The 18,707-nt window shown below is 42.3% G+C and overlaps 1 protein-coding gene across 2 annotated transcripts; it reads left to right on the top strand.

Moving 5' to 3' along the window:
- The first annotated feature begins 1,954 nt into the window (after positions 1-1,954).
- On the top strand, positions 1,955-17,730 carry ash2l (ash2 like, histone lysine methyltransferase complex subunit). Of its 2 annotated transcripts, XM_039779704.1 has the most exons (17): positions 1,955-2,053; positions 3,847-3,913; positions 4,444-4,589; positions 5,073-5,161; positions 6,074-6,168; positions 6,623-6,718; positions 7,613-7,708; positions 8,245-8,320; positions 8,514-8,531; positions 9,918-10,017; positions 11,238-11,455; positions 11,545-11,712; positions 13,769-13,962; positions 14,582-14,674; positions 14,767-14,865; positions 14,985-15,044; positions 17,043-17,730. In XM_039779704.1, exons 1-17 carry the CDS (start codon positions 1,995-1,997, stop codon positions 17,148-17,150), a joined length of 1,782 nt encoding a protein of 593 aa, XP_039635638.1. In that variant the 5' UTR covers positions 1,955-1,994; the 3' UTR covers positions 17,151-17,730. The 2 variants fall into 2 exon arrangements, with proteins under 2 accessions (XP_039635638.1, XP_039635639.1); XM_039779705.1 differs by lacking the exon at positions 8,514-8,531.
- Positions 17,731-18,707: the final 977 nt, after the last annotated feature.

Raw genomic sequence — 18,707 nt, forward strand, 5'->3', positions numbered from 1 at the left:
AAGCATGAGAGGCTTGCAGTGACAGGGCAGGGACTGACCCTGTGAGTCAGTCTGCATGGTAGGGTGCTCTATGAGAGGGGGTGCCAATAAGTCCAATAGTGCAAGGATCAAGTCTAGATGACGGTGGACTCTCCTACAATATCAGGTTTCAGCCACAACCACTGGTTGCTCTTTCTGGCTGCTTTTTCTGAAGCTGCAGAAATCCTGACCACGAATCCATCATCCAGTGAGGAAACTATGAGTGAGTTTTGACTACAAATCCACAGCAGCCAACTTCCACAAAAAAAGCTTCCAACACATAAACGTTATAATCTTCTCTGACCAAAGCACAAACCTCCACTTTGTCTTAACTCAACTGGGAGAAAAAGAAACAGCCACAGCGTACAAAGTTTCCACAAGATGCACCAAGACAAAAAAAACAAATAGTAGACTGTCACATTGTTGTAAATTAGAATAAATGTTCTTAAAAACATCATGTCATATACAAAAAATACATTGTTACAGATAACATGAAATAACAAAAAAAAAAAAAAGTCCCATGGCATAAAAATATTTTTTTATTTTTTTTTAAAAAATTTTCCCCCCCTCTCCCTCCCCTCCCCCCCTGCCCCCATAAAATTTGAAATGGTGATAGGTGTAAACCGAGCCCTGGGTATCCTGCTCTGCCTTTGAGAAAATGAAAGCTCAGATGGGCCAATCAGGAATCTTCTCCTTATGAGGTCATAAGGAGCCCCCCCTCCCCCTCTCCTCCTCAATAGCTACAGACACAGAAATGGCACATCCTAAGGAAAGCTCATTGTGGGACTGGCTCTAGTGGCTGTAATTCTGCACCAAGACTGAATTTCGGGAAAGAGACTTCAGATACAGTATTAGGGGACCACTAAGGTCTATATAAAAGAGACTTCAGATACAGTATTAGGGGACCACTAAGGTCTATATAAAAGAGACTTCAGATACAGTATTAGGGGACTACTAAGGTCTATATAAAAGAGACTTCAGATACAGTATTAGAGGACCACTAAGGTCTATATAAAAGAGACTTCAGATACGGGGACCACTAAGGTCTATATAAAAGAGACTTCAGATACAGTATTAGGGGACCACTAAGGCCTAAAAGAGACTTCAGATACAGTATTAGGGGACCACTAAGGTCTATATAAAAGAGACTTCAGATACAGTATTAGGGGACCACCAAGGTCTATATAAAAGAGACTTCAGATACAGTATTAGGGGACCACTAAGGCCTAAAAGAGACTTCAGATACAGTATTAGGGGACAACTAAGGCCTATATAAAAGAGACTTCAGATACAGTATTAGGGGACCACTAAGGTCTATATAAAAGAGACTTCAGATACAGTATTAGGGGACCACTAAGGCCTAAAAGAGACTTCAGATACAGTATTAGGGGACCACTAAGGCCTAAAAGAGACTTCAGATACAGTATTAGGGGACCACTAAGGCCTAAAAGAGACTTCAGATACAGTATTAGGGGACCACTAAGGTCTATATAAAAGAGACTTCAGATACAGTATTAGGGGACCACTAAGGCGTCTATAAAAGAGACTTCAGATACAGTATTAGGGGACCACTAAGGCCTATATAAAAGAGACTTCAGATACAGTATTAGGGACCACTTAGGCCTATATAAAAGAGACTTCAGATACAGTATTAGGGACCACTAAGGCCTATATAAAAGAGACTTCAGATACAGTATTAGGGGACCACTAAGGCCTATATAAAAGAGACTTCAGATACAGTATTAGGAGACCACTAAGGCCTATATAAAAGAGACTTCAGATACAGTATTAGGGGACCACTAGGGCCAATATAAAAGTATCCAAAGAGCACCATGTCATTAAGGATGGAGGTAAGGTGCAGTTCACATGGGAACCTGCGGTGGCGCTGCTGAGCGGAAGCAGCAGCAAACCGGAAGCAGATGCTCCGTCTCTGTCTCGCTTCTTCTTCTTTTTTGTTGTTTTCATTGATTTGAAACATGGCGTCTGAAGGAGAGGCGGGCAGTGCTGCTACAACCGAACCGGAGACCGGAGACGGGTATGTGTCCTTCATGCAAGAGATGTATAATTTCTACAAATATGAAGGCCATGATTCAGATATTCTGTGAGAATATTAGCCACATTTACGCTCTTGTTTGAGCCATAAACGCTGTTTAGCTAGCACACCGGCTAGCTTACGTTAGCGCTCCACAGACTCACCGAGTGAACCAAATAACAGTTACACCTTAGCTGCTCTTTATAAAGACAAAACATCAACATATCTGACCGTTTCATGTTACCCTGTCTGCCGTCAAACGTATAAAGTCTACTGAGCATAAATTGAGACTTGGTATGCATTCATATGTCCTTGTAATAATCTTGTATTTATGTAAAGCCCATAACGTTACGCCAGACTCCCTTTGAATAATGCCCATTTTAGTGAACACCATATATTTCTGATAGGGAGAAATAGTCAGTGGTGGAAGAAGTATTCAGATTATGAGCTTATGTAAAAGTAGTAATAATGCAGCTGGTAAAGTTGGAGATAATTTGATTACTTTAGCTATATACTGCTAAGTAGCAAAATATATATTAACACATCCACATTTATTTGTTGATTATATTTTCATCTGAATCTTTAAAGTAACTAAAGGTATCTAACACATGTAGTCGATTAATAAAATAAATGTTTCCTCTGGAATGTAACGATAGTGTAGTAAAAGTAGAAAGTGGCTGGAAATGGAAATACTCAAGTACAAGTACTTTAAATTGTACTTAAGTACAGTAAATGTAAAAAGAAATAGCAGGTGAGCACAGAGAGGTGACATTACATTTTTTTTTTTTTTTAACCTTTATTTATCCAGGTAAGTCGATTGAGAACAACTTCTCATTTGCAACGACAACCTGTCACATTCACACAGGTCGGTCTGGGGGATTAAGCCGACGAAAGCTTGCTTCTTTTACCTTTAGGCCACCACTGCCCTGTAACATTACATATATATACCATATATGTGTAACAACAACACACACATATATATGCCTCTTTATGCTAAGTTCATGTAAGACATTTCACGTTTCAAAAAAAGGAAGATTGAATACAGTTGTACAAAAGCAAATCAACTGAAAAAGTGTGATTCAAAATAGAGAATGGTTAAGAAAGGATGCTAACAGAGCAGTGGAAAAATAAGAACTTTGTACAAGTAATGGGTGGGTAATACACACACATCACACATACATACATAGATAGATAGATAGATAGATAGATAGATAGATAGATAGATAGATAGATGGATAGAGCAGCGGTATCAATGTATATACATATCTATGTGGGTAATAAGTTAGAGAATTTGCTCTGTTAATTAGAACAAGTGTAGTTTTATATTTTGTCCATTGTCCGTATTTAATTTTTTTTTAACCAGTTAATATGAATTTAAAGCTATAGTGTGTAGTTTCTAGTTTCTGTCGCCCCCATGACGAATTCTAAGTAATGACAACAACACTGTCGGTGCGTCCACATGATACAAGCCTTCCGTGATCGTGCACCCCCCCAATCCACGCAGTTGCTAGTAGCCAAGGAGAACACGGAGGATTAAAAAAACATGAGGTCATTAACTTCACTGGAGTTTCTGCAAGGGAAAGTCTCCGGACGCCACAATCTTCTGAACATAGTCCTACTGAGAGATCCAGAGAGAGCTGTGTGGAGCTGATAGTCTTCATTAGCTTTGTAGCAACTCATTTGGCAACGGCTTGAATGTAACGGACGTTCATTCATATAAAAACGTTACGCACTAAAGCTTTTAAACCTTTACAGGTTTGGCTTAATATCTGAGGAATCTTTCTGTTGACTTTCAGGGATGCTGCATTTGGGGAACTACCCACCAGCATGGATACGGAATCATCCAACGGCAAAGAGGGAATGGTAAAATTATGAAATCTTTTTATTGTTCTGACTTTATTTTTATTTTGTCTTTTCTTTTATTGCTTGTTACCGCATGTTGTCTGTCCGTGGCTTTGCCATAAGTCACGATACAGATTAGGGCTGCTCGATTATGGAAAAAAATATAATCACGATTATTTTGGTCAATATTGAAATCACGATAATTTAACACGATTACTCGTTGACTTGAATAGATAGATAGATATAGATAGATATGAACAGAAAAACGTGGAAAAAGTTAAATAAATCAACATTAAAAAAACACATACAACTGTGAAATTTTCCTTAATACTTTTCCTATTTAAACTTTTATTTTTTCATTCAGAACACAAGAGAAAATAAGAGTTTACTCGCAAAATGTAATGAGCTAAAAAATAGTTTTTCTCGATTATTCTGTTTTTGTGATCACTGGGAGCCGAAATCATAATCACGATTAAATTTCGATTAATTGCACAGCCCTAATTCCGATGCTGCTATTTTTTTTAGTTCTAAGCAGACTTTGTGTCTCCCAGGAAACGGCCGGCGAGGGCTCCGAGGCCGCGGACGCTCTGACTGGATCCGGAGACGAGGAGAGCGGCAGGCAGCTGGGAGAAGTGGAGCTGCAGTGTGCTTTGTGTATGAAGTGGTTCACCGCAGACACATTTGGCATCGACACTGCGTACGTGCAGTTATTTCTTATCTCAATATCGGCAGTTCCACAACTATACTGATTAGTAAAGGTGTTGAAATTAATAAAATAATCGATGCATTGAATGGTGGACATGGACGATGCTGCATCGATAATCATCTGGCTCATAATCGATTATTTCTGTTTACGATTTAATGTAGGCCTAACAATCATATTCTGGTATGTTTTGCACATTCAGGAGGTGCCATGTGCTCAGTGCTGTATAGTTTTATGTATCCAAGTTATTTAGTATTAGAGCACTGCAGAATGTTTGGTTTTTGAAGCTTGAAAAGCTACGAATTAAATATCCTACATGGCTTTAATAGAAACATGTGTTTGACACATCGTGATGCATCGAGATATCGAATTGAATCGCTGACATGATGATCGTAATCGAATCGGGAGCTCAGTGAAGATTCACACCTCTACTGATTTTAGTTTCCTTGATTCAATCCTTTTTCTCCTCCTCCACAGGACCTGTCTTCCCTTCATGACTAATTACGTGTTCCACTGCAACGTGTGCCATCACAGCGGCAACACCTACTTCCTCAGGAAACAAGCAAGTAGGTGTTGTGTGTATGGCTGTAGCTATTCCAAATGTTGCCGCACAATTAATTGTCACAGAAATATTTGCGATTAACAATAATAACATAATTGTCTCTTTTGGTCGATTACAAATATTTCTTTAATATTTCTTTATTTATTACCTTTTCAAAGAAAGTTTTTGAGTGAACTCCAGGATGGTATTTTTATTTTTTTTGGGACGGCTGAAATGACTCCGCTGCCTGCTTGTCGGTTAACGGTTAATGATCAGTCGACTATTGGTCAGAAAGTAACCCCTCTCTCTAAATTAGCACAGTGTTTCTTTTAGGATTTTTTTTTTTTAGCAGTGGGGGCCCCTGCGCCCCGCCACCAAATGTTTTACATAGATGTCTATGACTACATCTATAGACTAGTTCCAATTTATATTATATTACACAGACTCACTTACCGTTTTAATGTTTCCATGTTGTTTGATATCAGGACGATGAGCTGACAGAACTGACACAAGTTGAACGTTGTCCAATTAGAACGGACCCACCACGGTGACACTTTTTTTTGGAGCTGTTGGTTTGACAATAAACTCCATCAACCCAACCGTACGTGGAGTTCAACTGGACGGGCCCAATAACCTCTGAATAGTTCTACTTTTTGTTAAATTGCAATGTGAGCGGCAGCCAACGTGGGGTGCATTATGTCGGCAGGATCATTTAAAAGGCAAACGCGACTACATTGTGCGTCTGCCCTGTTTCTGATACCGTGGCGGCAGAAATTTTGCCTTGGCGGGCCGCCACTACAAAATCACCATAGAGGAAACACTGTAGCATCCCTAGTTCTGTGTGTTACAAACAACCTAAAATGAACAATGGCGGCGGCATAGTGCCATCAACATTTGTAGCCTTTAACAAACCCACGTTTCTGTCTCTGTGTTTCAGACCTGAAGGAGATGTGTCTCACAGCGCTGGCAAACCTGACGTGGCGGTCCAGAACACAAGACGAGCACCCAAAGACCATGTTCTCCAAAGACAAGGTGCGCAAAACGTGCTTTCACAAAACTTTTATCGGCCCTCTAAAGCCGTTTCATGCAAGTAAATGTGGTGTGGAGCTTTTCAAATAAACTAGACTTGTCTTTCCGTAAAGATGATGTCACAAAGACAGAGGCCAGATTATTGCACATAGCATAAATAAATTCATGCAATTCTTACTATTATTATTATTATAATTACTAAAAGTGTTTGCCTACAGAAAATCAATTCAAATTCATAATGTAGGCGCAATAAAAATGAATGCTAAATAAATATACACCTAGAGTTAAGATCATTGTCTAATACACTGATAATCCATGTAACGTAGTATGAGATTTTAAGTTACTGGTACTATATCCATATGTGTGTTGCAGTATCATCGTCTGTGTGTGTCTGTGTGCGCATCAAATCGAGAAAGTTGCTGAGGTCAACCAAGTATTTGTCCGTCTTTGATTTCAGGATATCATACCATTCATTGACAAGTACTGGGAGTGCATGACGACTCGTCAGAGACCGGGGAAGCTTACCTGGCCCAACAACATCGTGAAGACAATGGTAATGTTGTGGTGTACAGTGTGGGGAAACACAGTCCTGATTCACAGAGAAATCTAAAAGATGCTTTGAATCCTTCATATGAAAACTAGAGATGCACCAATTACAACTTTCTAGGGCGATTCCGATTTTCTTTGAGTTAGGCCAGCCGATACCGATTTTAGCCGATTCCGATTTCATTTTTTCTAACCACTTTACAGCACACACAAATATTTATTTTCTATCTTTTCTTTCGGTAGGTCGGTCGATCGAACCTACCTACCTACCTACCTTTTCTTCATTGTCGTTGTGCTCAGAGTACAATGATAATCTGTTCAGCAGTGTGCATACAAAAATTTATAAATGGAACAAAGTTAAATAAACAGAACACAGACAAAGGCAACTAGAATAAATATGAATTAAAGCCAAATATATACAAATTATCTCAAATAGTAAGTGTTTAGAAAGTGACCTTTAAACAGTGGTTAATGTAAGTTAGCAGCATAAAACGTTTGTGCAAAACAACGATTCTAGTGTCTACGGCTCTTGGGAAGAAGTTGTTTTTCCAGCCGATTTGTTTTACATTTGATTTCTCTGTACCTTCTCCAGGTGGGGAGGGGAGAGAACAGGCAGGGTCCAGGGTGGGATGGGTCCTTTACTAAACAGCTGTCGGCCAGTGTATATGTCCTAGCCATGTCTTTTCTGAAATAAGGTCCCAGGCGGTCCACTGGAAGGGGAGGGACTTCGCCTCTCTATAGGAACGAATGTTGCGTCTCCCATTGTGTTGAATCTCCTCCAGCTGCTGTTTCATCGCAGCCGGCAACTTTAAGGAGAACATCTACAAATGGAGCAACAAAAATATGCAAGTATCACGGTTATTATGTTAGTTTTGTGATGGTGCTTGTGGTTATTTTCCAGAGTAAAGAGCGAGATGTGTTTCTGGTGAAGGAACACCCTGACCCCGGAAGTAAAGACCCAGAGGAGGAGTACCCCAAATTCGGCCTGTTGGACCAGGTATTCACCACTCGGCTGTAGTACAGTATATAGGAAGGGGCTTTGGGCTCCAGAATTCTTTTTTTATATTAGGGCTGTCAATCCATTCAAATATTGTGTTATAGTTATACTCGTTATACATTAATCACACATCTTTATCTGTTTTAAATGTACTTTGATAGAGATATTTACTAGTAATAGTAATATTTTTTTAACGTTCTTATCAACATAGGAGCGGACAAATATGCTTTCTTATTATTGCAACAATCCAAAACAATAAAAAATACCTCCTAGAATATTCTACAGAATCACGTACTGTATGCTCAAAAAATATGCTGAAAGCATAATATGGCAATGCAAAAAAAGTATAAAGGCTTTAGGTGGCCCTACACGTTACTGTAGGCCCAGTTCATTATGCAACTTCATTTTATACAATATATGTAGTAGGGGCTCTGCTCCATCTCTCTTTTAGTTAAGGGGTCCTTGGCTTAAAAAAACAAACCCGTTGAAGACCCCTGATCTAAAGTCTAATTTCAGTCGCTGTTACTTTTCTGTAGGACCTGGGAACCATCGGGCCGTCCTACGACGCGCAGAAACAGACCACAGCTGCTCCCACTGCTGCTGGGCTCAACGGTAAGCATAGAAAAACTCAATCGGAACTGAGAAAATACATATACCTGAAAAAAAAAATGAAGTTGCACCATTCTGTATCAACAAAAGGGGGTGTGGGATGTTTCACATCGCTGGCCACTTTAAACTCCCCCAAAGCTGAGAGTGAGACGTGCTAAATGTGGTGACCATGGCGATTTTGTGCATTGTGTTCCAGGTGGATCTTCTTTCTCAGGTGACTATGTGGTATTTTGGCCTCTGGAGCTGATCCGTGTGCTTTATGTGTCCTGTAACCCTCTGGATAGAAGTTGGCCCTGAGGTTTCTCAATGAGCATCTCGTGGGCAACTTCATCCACGTCCAGTTTTAACCCCCCCCCCTCCCTCTGTGTGCTTTATGCGTCCGTTTGGTTCTGCTTCTGCTTCTCTCCTTAAAGCTTTGCCTCCTTTAAGGGCTGGGCGATATGGAGGAAATCAGATATCACGATTTTCTCGACCAAAACGCCTCCATGTCGATATTGCGGCGACTATTGTAGGGTTGGCTATTTGTGCTTTCACAAAATATTTTACCATTGAGATTTTAGGTAAATAATGTTAACTTAATGACTGAGTGGTTAAAGGCAAATAAAAGAACAGCTAGAACCGTCTGGGAAGTTCAGACAATGGCATCATTTTACTGTAAAGCAGCCTGTAAAAGCAGGGAAAGACTGGCACACTTATGCCATATTACGATGTTACAATATCCAGAATTATATTAGTCCCAGATATCGATATAATATCGATATATTGCCCAGCCCTACCTCCTTTTGATCGGTGAACATACCCTTCCTCGTCTTTGGCTTGCTGCTTATAGGTTCTGAAATTGAAAATAAAAAAATCTCCTGACTGAATGACACTCCGTGCCACAACATATGTGAGATCAGAGTGCTTTTCTTGATTTGCTACTGGCTTTCATCCAATGCTAATTAGCATTACCCTCGCTATTCCTTCTCCTCCATTCATAATGTTTGGGTCAGATATATAACATGTACGTTAATGTATTTGTTTAAACGGGACAGTTAGTCAGACAATGCTTCAATAACCGAAGACTGTCTCTCCGATGTATGTGGAACTACTTTCTTTACCACATGAATATGTTTAGTGGAATATTTTCATGTGTTAATATCTGAGCTAGCTGACTCGAACCGGTTTTACATACAAAATAAAGAAACCGACACAATAATTAGTCTTAAAAATGAAAAATATAAGTACTGTTTTGTGCAGCCAGTGCTTTTCTTTTGTGAGGTGTTGCTAAACACGTACCGATTGATTAATCCTTTTTCTGTGTGAAGGAATAACTGCATTTTTTTTCTTGGAGCCTACTTCATATTTACAATGTCACATTTCCACGGGAGGAAGTAAAGGATCTGATCCCATCATCTGGTCGCCTAATGTCAGTGTTTGTTAGCAAGAGAACGACGTTGGTCATGTTGAAGAGGCTGATAGCCACGCTGACTAATTCCTGCTGTCTGTGCCTGCTGTTTCCTGGTGTACACCAAACGCCTTAGAGAGTGTGTGTGTGTAGGTGTGTAGGTGTGTAGGTGTGTAGGTGCCGGAGTGTAATCTGTCTTGTGTTGTTTTGAAGGTGCTTTGGCCCCTGGCCCAGGAAAAGGAAGAGGGGCCAAACGCAAGCAGCAGCAGCAACAGGAGGGCACTACTGCAGGAGCTACTAAGAGAACCCGAAGGTACAAACCAAATCACAATGTTTGTTTTTACAGTAACGTCCGGGCTTAAAACTGTCTTTTGTGTGCGTGTGTGCTGCTGCGCGTCCTTGTGTGTGTGTGTGTAAAAAGCATAGTGTGTGTGTAACAAGCATAGTGTGTGTGTAACAAGCATAGTGTGTGTGTAACAAGCATAGTGTGTGTGTAACAAGCATAGTGTGTGTGTAACAAGCATAGTGTGCGCGCGCTGTGCACGAGCCTAGGAGCATTTTACTAATTTGCTGTTAAAATAACAATGAAATGCTGTGTTATTGACTTTACACCAGGTTTTTTGTTAGTCAATGGCGCGATCACTTTCCGCTGCCTCAAGATAGCAATACTCCCAGAATGCACCTCCTTTCTTTGGATTTTTTTCTTACAAGCATAGTATAGACAGTGTTTCTCAAACGGCGGTACTTTGGAGGACTGCAGGGGGTACGTGTCTTCCACGAGCAAAGTGGCAGTTGGTCAAGGCCACACCCCCACCCTCCACCTTGCCCCCCCCTCTCTCCTCCTCAATAACATTTAAAGCTACAGACACAGAAATGGCACATCCTAAGGAAAGCTCATTGTGGGACTGGCTCTAGTGGCTGTAATTCTGCACCAAGACTGAATTTCGGGAAAGAGACTTCAGATACAGTATTAGGGGACCACTAAGGTCTATATAAAAGAGACTTTAGATACAGTATTAGGGGACCACTAAGGTCTATATAAAAGAGACTTCAGATACAGTATTAGGGGACCACTAAGGTCTATATAAAAGAGACTTCAGATACAGTATTAAGGGACCACTAAGGCCTATATAAAAGAGACTTCAGATACAGTATTAGGGGACCACTAAGGTCTATATAAAAGAGACTTCAGATACAGTATTAGGGGACCACTAAGGTCTATATAAAAGAGACTTCAGATACAGTATTAGGGGACCACTAAGGTCTATATAAAAGCATCCAAAGAGCACCATGTCATGGCACCTTTTTAAAGTGTAGCATTTGAGTGTGGTAAGTGCCTCTTTTTAAAGCTAGGCATTTTTTTCTACCAGAATAGTTTTGTGCAGTTTAGCCCTGTGGTACTAACATATTTTAAATTGGGTCCATTATTGGAAAAGGTTTGAGAACCACTCGTATAGTGTATCACCAGAGTCTTCTTTTTAAATCGACGAAGAATCAAATCAAATGTGTGCCCCTCTTCCTCCCTCGTGGCAGCGACCCCCTGTTCTCGGCCCAGCGCCTTCCTCCTCACGGTTACCCACTGGAGCACCCCTTCAACAAAGACGGGTACCGCTACATCCTGGCCGAACCAGATCCTCACGCTCCAGACCCGGAGAAGCTCGAACTGGACTGCTGGGCCGGCAAACCCATCCCTGGGGATCTGTACAGGGCCTGTCTGTATGAGAGGGTGCTGCTGGCTTTACATGACAGAGGTACTGAAAAGTCAAAACCAGATATTCGACAACGTTTATCGCATATTTCCCTCCTATCGTGCAGCCCTAATGTGTGTTTTGTGTGGCAGCGCCGCAGCTGAAGATCTCTGACGACCGTCTGACGGTGACCGGGGAGAAGGGCTACTCCATGGTGCGAGCCTCCCACGGGATCCGGAAGGGCTCCTGGTACTTTGAGGTTACCGTTGAGGAAATGCCTCCAGAGACGGCCGCCAGGCTCGGCTGGTCCCAACCGCTCGGTCAGTGGTGCTTCCTTCTCGTTTTTGTTGTTGGCAAATTCCTATCAAGTTTTTTCATCTGTGAAAAACGGTGAGATTAAGGGGCTTTCAGACTGATCTCATGAAGTGGCGCAATTCGTATGCCATTTTGGCGTGTTATCAAGACGCATAATCGCTTTTTAGCGTGTTTATCAACGCTAATCGCCCGCCATTGACCTACATTACGAGTGAATTTCCGCTGTAGCGAGTAGTATAAAGGGACGTAGGACCGCATAAGGAGGATGCCGGGTTCGCGTCCCGCGTGTGGCGATTTTCAGCCGTTTCTTTTTTTTGTTTTTTTTAAGCCTTCCCCCAATGTTTCTTTCCTAAACCCAACCGTTTATTGTTATCCTAAGCGTGTTTTTGTCATTTTTTTTCCTGTGTTTTTGGTGAGTTTTTTGTGTTACTAAAGCCTTTCCCTGTGTTCTTTAACCCTTTTTATTTTTTTATTTATTTTTTTCACGCGTGACGTTGTTCTCGCGATAGTATGTCACATTGTATTTTTACATTTGCTGTATACAGCGTAGACATACATGTGGATAGCTGAAACTTACTTACAGGCAGCACGGTGGTTCAGTGGTTAGCACTTCTGCCTCACAGCAAGAAGGTTCTGGGTTCGAACTCAGGTCATCTCAGGCCTTTCTGTGTGGAGTTTGAGTTGCGTGGGTTTCCTCCGGGTGCTCCGGTTTCTTCCCACCATAAAGACATGCGTGCTAGGCACCTAGGACTGCAGTTGAAAATTAGCCGACTGGCTAACACTAGCGCATTTACAGAAATGTTCATTAATGTCCGTTGTCCTAATCAAATAAAAAATAAATAAATAAATAAATAAAATGCGTACAGATACAGCTTTAGGAAAGTGGCGTGTATGTTTACGCAAATTCATGATGCCACCTTGGGGGCTTTTCACACCTACCTCGTTTTGGTCCGGACTTCCTGACTTTTCAGTTTGGTCCGGAACCAAAATTCCAGGTGTGAAACTTCCACCAGACCACGGTCAGGACCAAACGGCTGAAATTTGGTCCGACCAAAAGAGGCAGTCTCGCTCTGGATCAAACTGAACCACGGTCCGGTTCGCTTCCAGTGTTAAAACATTTTTTGGGATAGTCCGGACATAACTGCAGTGTGAAACCAAAAGTTACTGGATCAAATGCAAAAACATCAACCTTGGATTGGACCTTGGTTCTGACTTTCAGGTGTGAATGTCCCCTCAAAAAAAAAATGAGGCCCATTTAGCGTTAGCTACATGATTGCTGGATACAAGCCAGACACTATGTCGTATGAAGTTGCTGTGAGCTGTAACCTACATTCACCACTTCTAAACAGAGGCAGAACATAACGTAATCTCTGAGATTATTCCTTCACAGAGCTGTGCAGTGCGAGAAAATGAAGTCTTCTGCTAATTTACAAAACTATTAACATTACGGTCGCCAAAATACCCCCATGAATCAAATCCCTTACTTCACCGTCAGCCGTCAAGCCACTAAACCTAACACCTCTGCTGAAGTGTTAGGTAATTTGTAATTTGTTAACGATCATACGACACGAGACCACGTCTCTCTCTCTCTCTCTCTCTCTCTCTCTCTCTCTCTCTCTCTCTCTCTCTCTCTCTCTCTCTCTCTCTCTCTCTCTCTCTCTCTCTCTCTCTCTCTCTCCATACACACACACACACTAACAGTCTGGTGGTTGATTAAAGCAGACCGGTGCACCACTACCCCATGTTGTGTTCTAAATAGGACTGAAAGTATTCATGTTTTCTTCCAGGACAGTGTTAATTTCTCTATGCTCTCTAAACACAAGGGACACATATATTGTGTGCTAGCTTACTGTTACGTGTTTCTTTTTGCTAGATATGTATTGCAATCAGCGCCAATCTGCCATTACCCCGGTGTTAAAAAAAACAACAACATAAGAATAAGCAGTGAAAAAAAGACTTTTTCGGACACTTATTTATTCTGAAGGATAAAGAAGGCCGGTCAGATTATTTCTTGAAATGCTATAAGATTTATTTATTTTTTTTTCCTTTTTTATGTCGCAGGAAACCTGCAGGCACCTCTGGGTTACGACAAGTTCAGCTACTCGTGGCGCAGCAAGAAGGGCACGCGGTTCCACCAGTCGATAGGGAAGCATTACTCCTCGAGCTACGGTCAGGGAGACACGCTGGGCTTCTTCATCGAGCTGCCGGACGCCACGGAGACTGCCAAGGCTCTGCCGGACACCTACAAGGACAAGGTAACACCGACACGCAATGAGAACTACAGGGACTCAGCACGCGGCGCTAGGCCTCGTTCGGACTGCCTGCGTCGGCTGTCACTGCTAAAACACAGGTCCTTCTATTGATTTTGAGCGGGTGTAGTGCGTTTTAGGCTGCGGCTGGGTTGGAGACGGGCTCTTTTGGAGAAACGCAACCCCACGTCAAGCTGCGATGGTCATGTAACCAGAGATCAGACTTGTCGGTGTGTTTTGTGGCGGTGTGAGAGTCCCGTACAGGATACAGGAAACATCGCTGCCACAAGAATGTTTTAAAACGCCAAACGCAAGCACTGAACTACCCGGGACTTTGTGTAATAGCTGTAGGTTTCCTGCAACAACAAAGCACTCGCTACGTCTCGCTCGTCTCTTCTCTTTCTCTCTCTCTCCTGTGAAATAAAGCTGCCTTCAAGTGCGGTCGGAAACGTCGAGATCTATAAATGTCTGAAGGGGAACCGGAAAACAGTAATTGTGAAATGTTAAGTCTACTTGTGCTACATTGGGGGGGGGTTAAAGAACACAACAGGACGTCACTCAAATGGGCCGTTGGTCTGAATGCCCACTTATTCTCATATTCTGATACTAAATCTGCTCTTTTCAGGCACTAATCAAGTTCAAGAGCTACCTGTACTTTGAGGAGAAGGACTATGTCGACAAAGCAGAGAAAAGCCTGAAGTCGATGAGCTCCAGCAAGGTGAGAAGTCCTCTTTAGAAATAAAATCGAGTCGGAAGCCCTGGCGCTGTTTGCTGCCGTTAACGCGTGGATCCCGTTTGTTTTTCCCCCAGATGATATTCTATAAAAACGGAGTGAGCCAAGGTGTAGCCTTTGAAAACCTGTTTGAAGGCATGTACTTCCCGGCCATCTCACTCTACAAGAGCTGCACGGTCAGTACGCGTCTTGTGTTGGGGAATTTTCGGCCATTGATTAGTTGATCTTTTTTAAGTTTAACTTTTCTCTCTCTCTCTCTCTCTCTCTCTCGTTCTCTTTCTCCTTCTCCTTTCAGGTGTCGGTTAACTTTGGCCCACATTTCAAACACCCTCCGAAGGACCTGAAGTACCAGCCGGTGAGAGCTTCAGTAATCCGAATCCAAATTGACTTTATAAAGCACATTTAAAAACAACACCAGTTGACCCAAAGTGCTGTCAATCAGAGAATACAAATACATAGAAAGAACACAAAAACAACACAGGGTCCCCTCCCCCCCCCCAACAAAAAATAGTTTAGCAAGCGTCTATTTTGACAAGGGCCGGGCGTGAGCCAGTAATAACACAACACAATCATGGATGGAATCGGGAAAATTGAGAATTTAAAAAAGCTACGAGACCGATTTCCATAGGGCCCTACATTAGGTCAGTGCTAAAAGCTAAGTGGAGATATGAAAATATGACTATGTCTAAGTTTCCAACTGAGCCTCACACTGTAACTGTAGTTTAAAAAACGTCTTAAAAAAACATTAAAAGCTAATTCCCAGTGGCTTAGGCCAGGCCTAAATTACACTGGGAGAAACCCTGCAACACAAAGACTACAGTTTAACAGCAAAGTCACAGTAATATAGAAAGGCGACTATTGTAGTTTTTTAAAGGCTGAGAATAAAAATATCTTTTAACACAGGATTTAAAAAATCAGGCAGTGTAGGGGCCAGCCTGATATGTAGAGGCAACTCAGTCCTGAGTTTGGGGGCTACAACTGCAAGGCGCAGTCAAGTCAAGTCAATTTATTTAAAGAGCACTTTTAAAACCAAACTAGGCTGGACAAAGTGCTGTACAAAGTTATGTTATAAAAACAATATAAAATTATAGACCCAATGAACATCATACAAACAACACACTTCTGTACAATTGTCCCTAAACTAAATCATATGCCAAAAAATAAAAATGTGTTTTTAAGAAGAGACTTAAAGATCTCGGCAGTAGAGGAGGACCTAATGTGAATGGGAAGTTTGTTCCTGAGTCTCGGGGCCACAACGGAGAAGGCACGATCCCCCTTTGTTTTCATCCCAGACTGTGAAAGCGCTAAAAGGAACTGACTAGACCATCTTAGGTTCCTGGAGGAGTGATGTAGGATAAGGAGATCAGCCATATATAAAGGGGCCAATCCATGTAATGCCTCAAAAACAAGTAACATTACCTTAAAATTGATTCTACATTTGACCGGTAATCAGTGAAGAGAAGCCAATATCAGGGAGATATGATCCCTCCTTCTGGTACCAGTTAACAATCTAGCAGGCGCATTCTGGACGAGCTGCAGGCGTGGTAAAGATGATTGGCAAATCCCAGAATACAAGGAAGACAAGAAGAAATAAGAGCGTGAATATCAGTCTCCAAGTCCTTACAACAGAGGAAGGATGTTAGTTTAGCAATAGTGGAAAAAAAGGGTCCGTGCACCTGGCACATGCTTCTAAAGGGTTGTACTTCGTGTCTTCATTAATCAGAGGTGTGTTTTGGGCGTAACATACAATCAACCAATCAGAGATCATCTCCCATTCCCTTTAAAAGCCAGGCGCGTTTGGACCATTGCTGTTATGATGGAGGATTTGCACCGTAATATTTTTATTTGTAATCTTCTGCATGTGTGTGTGTGTGTGCTGCTGTGCGTCCCTGTGTGTGTAACAAGCATAGTGTGCGCGCGCTGCGCACGAGCCTAGGAGCATTTTACTAATGCTCTGTTAAAATAACAATGAAATGCTGCGTTATTGACTTTAGACCAGGTTTTTGTTGGTCAATGGTGTGATCACTTTCCGCTGCCTCAAGATAGCAATACACCCAGAATGCACCTGAACACACCTCCCTGTAAGACCAGCACGCCCAGAATGCACTTGAACACACCTCCCTGTAAAACCAGCACGCCCATGGGCGCACAGATGGGCGCTGGACGGGAAACTGACAACTGCGTCTGTCTTAAACTAGCAAAGACACTTGTGTCTGGCTTTGCGCCGCGCCGGGTGCAGGATAGGGCCCTGGGAGTTACATCCTTACAAACTTCACGCTAACGTCCACTGAGCTGTTTGTTTGATCAATCTTCTGTGTGTTTTTCTTTCTTCTTCTTTTCCCCTCCCTGTCAGATGAGCGACATGGGCTGGGGAGCTGTGATCGAACACACGCTGGCTGACATGCTGTACCACGTGGAGACGGACGTGGACGGACGACGCAGCCCTCCGTACGAAGGATGAACCCGGCTTGAATTCAGTACGCACTCACACCCCCCCCAGTCAAAAACCTCTTCAGACAGTAAAAATGAAAGCACCACACGCTGCAGCAAACTGTCACTCAAAGAAACCGTGGCTGATTTCCACCCTTGCGGTATTAGTTTTGCAAGACGGGAAGTTAAAACGTAAAAACAAATGCGCTGTAATAAAATGACTCCACCAAGATAATAACGGATGACTGCACACCGTCGTTTGCCAACGTGCCATTGGTAGAAATTCTACTCTGAACGTTTGACGACTGAATCAGCTTACTTTTGGTGCTCCGCTTTAAGAAATATCAACATTTTGAAGTTGTTGTCTTGCTGTAGAGAGATCTCGGCGGGGCATCCTGTTGAACAGCTGATGTTCTGCATGTTGTTGCAGCCAAACAGACCCACTTCCATGTGTCGCACACCTTCTGTAGACAAGAGCCCATCCTGCAGTCGTTGGTGCGTTCAGTGTTGTTTTTTTTTTGCTAATTTTGTTTGTTTTAAAATGTGTGTCAGTTACTTACTGTTTTATACTCTGGGTTAAATAAATAAAAATGAAATGCTACATGGAAAAAGTTGAGCTCATTAATGAATTCTGGATTCGTTTCCTGACCTTTTTTTGGGCTTCTCAGCATTTAAAATAAAGTAGCGCTGCAACTAAGCGTGATTTATGGTCCTGCGGAGGCTCCACGCAGCCTACGTAAGTGGCCTAATGTTAAAAAGTGTGCGTTGGTGTGTGTTGATCTCTTTAAGAGAATAGCAGGGCCGGCGTGGGGAGTGTGTTGTAGGGCGAGCGAGAGAGTGAGTGAGATTATCTTCGGAGCGAGTAGTGACTCTAGAGTCCTAGTGAGAGAAACAAAGTGTCTCCCCTGTTCTTTCTGACCACGGTGGGAGATCTGGAGCAGGAGAAATTAACTCTCTCCTTGATTTCATGTTGTTTACAGAGACGGAGAACCAGGAAATGAGTCGGGGGGGCGGGGGGGGGCGGGGATACAACGCTACCTAGCGTTAAACATATCGTTTTGCCTGCAGATAAATTGGTGCTCTGCATTTCCTTCACTGGCACACATCTCACATCGTTTGCCATATCTTGCAGATATTCTGCGTAGGCTCACCTTTGGGGATACTGTGTGTTTTACCCAGATGCCAAATACAAGAGGTGCATCTCATAACCTTTAAATTGTCTAGGATTGGGCATCGAGAACCGATTCCTACTTGGAAACATTCAGTGTAAGAGTAAAAAATGACATAACATTATTTAGAATAAGTTTATTTGATTCACAGCTGTTACATATAGTGTTTTGACCTCGACAACCCAACTGCATTTTACCGCAAACTTGCGACTAGTTAACTTTCTAAAGGGGGCGCAATCGCTTGTCTGCTTAGAGTCAGCTCGGTGATTGTGAATGTGTGATTGTGTAAAAGGATTTCACGAGATAGATACCGACCTTTCATGAACTTGTGAATTTCGCCAGCCGTCATCTCTCCTTGATGGAGACAGACGCTGTGTGCAAGGTGGGCTCAATGGTGTTTTAAGCCCCCAACGTCGCCT

This window comes from Perca fluviatilis, chromosome 17 (genome assembly GCF_010015445.1).
Source record: "Perca fluviatilis chromosome 17, GENO_Pfluv_1.0, whole genome shotgun sequence".
NCBI lineage: Eukaryota > Metazoa > Chordata > Actinopteri > Perciformes > Percidae > Perca > Perca fluviatilis.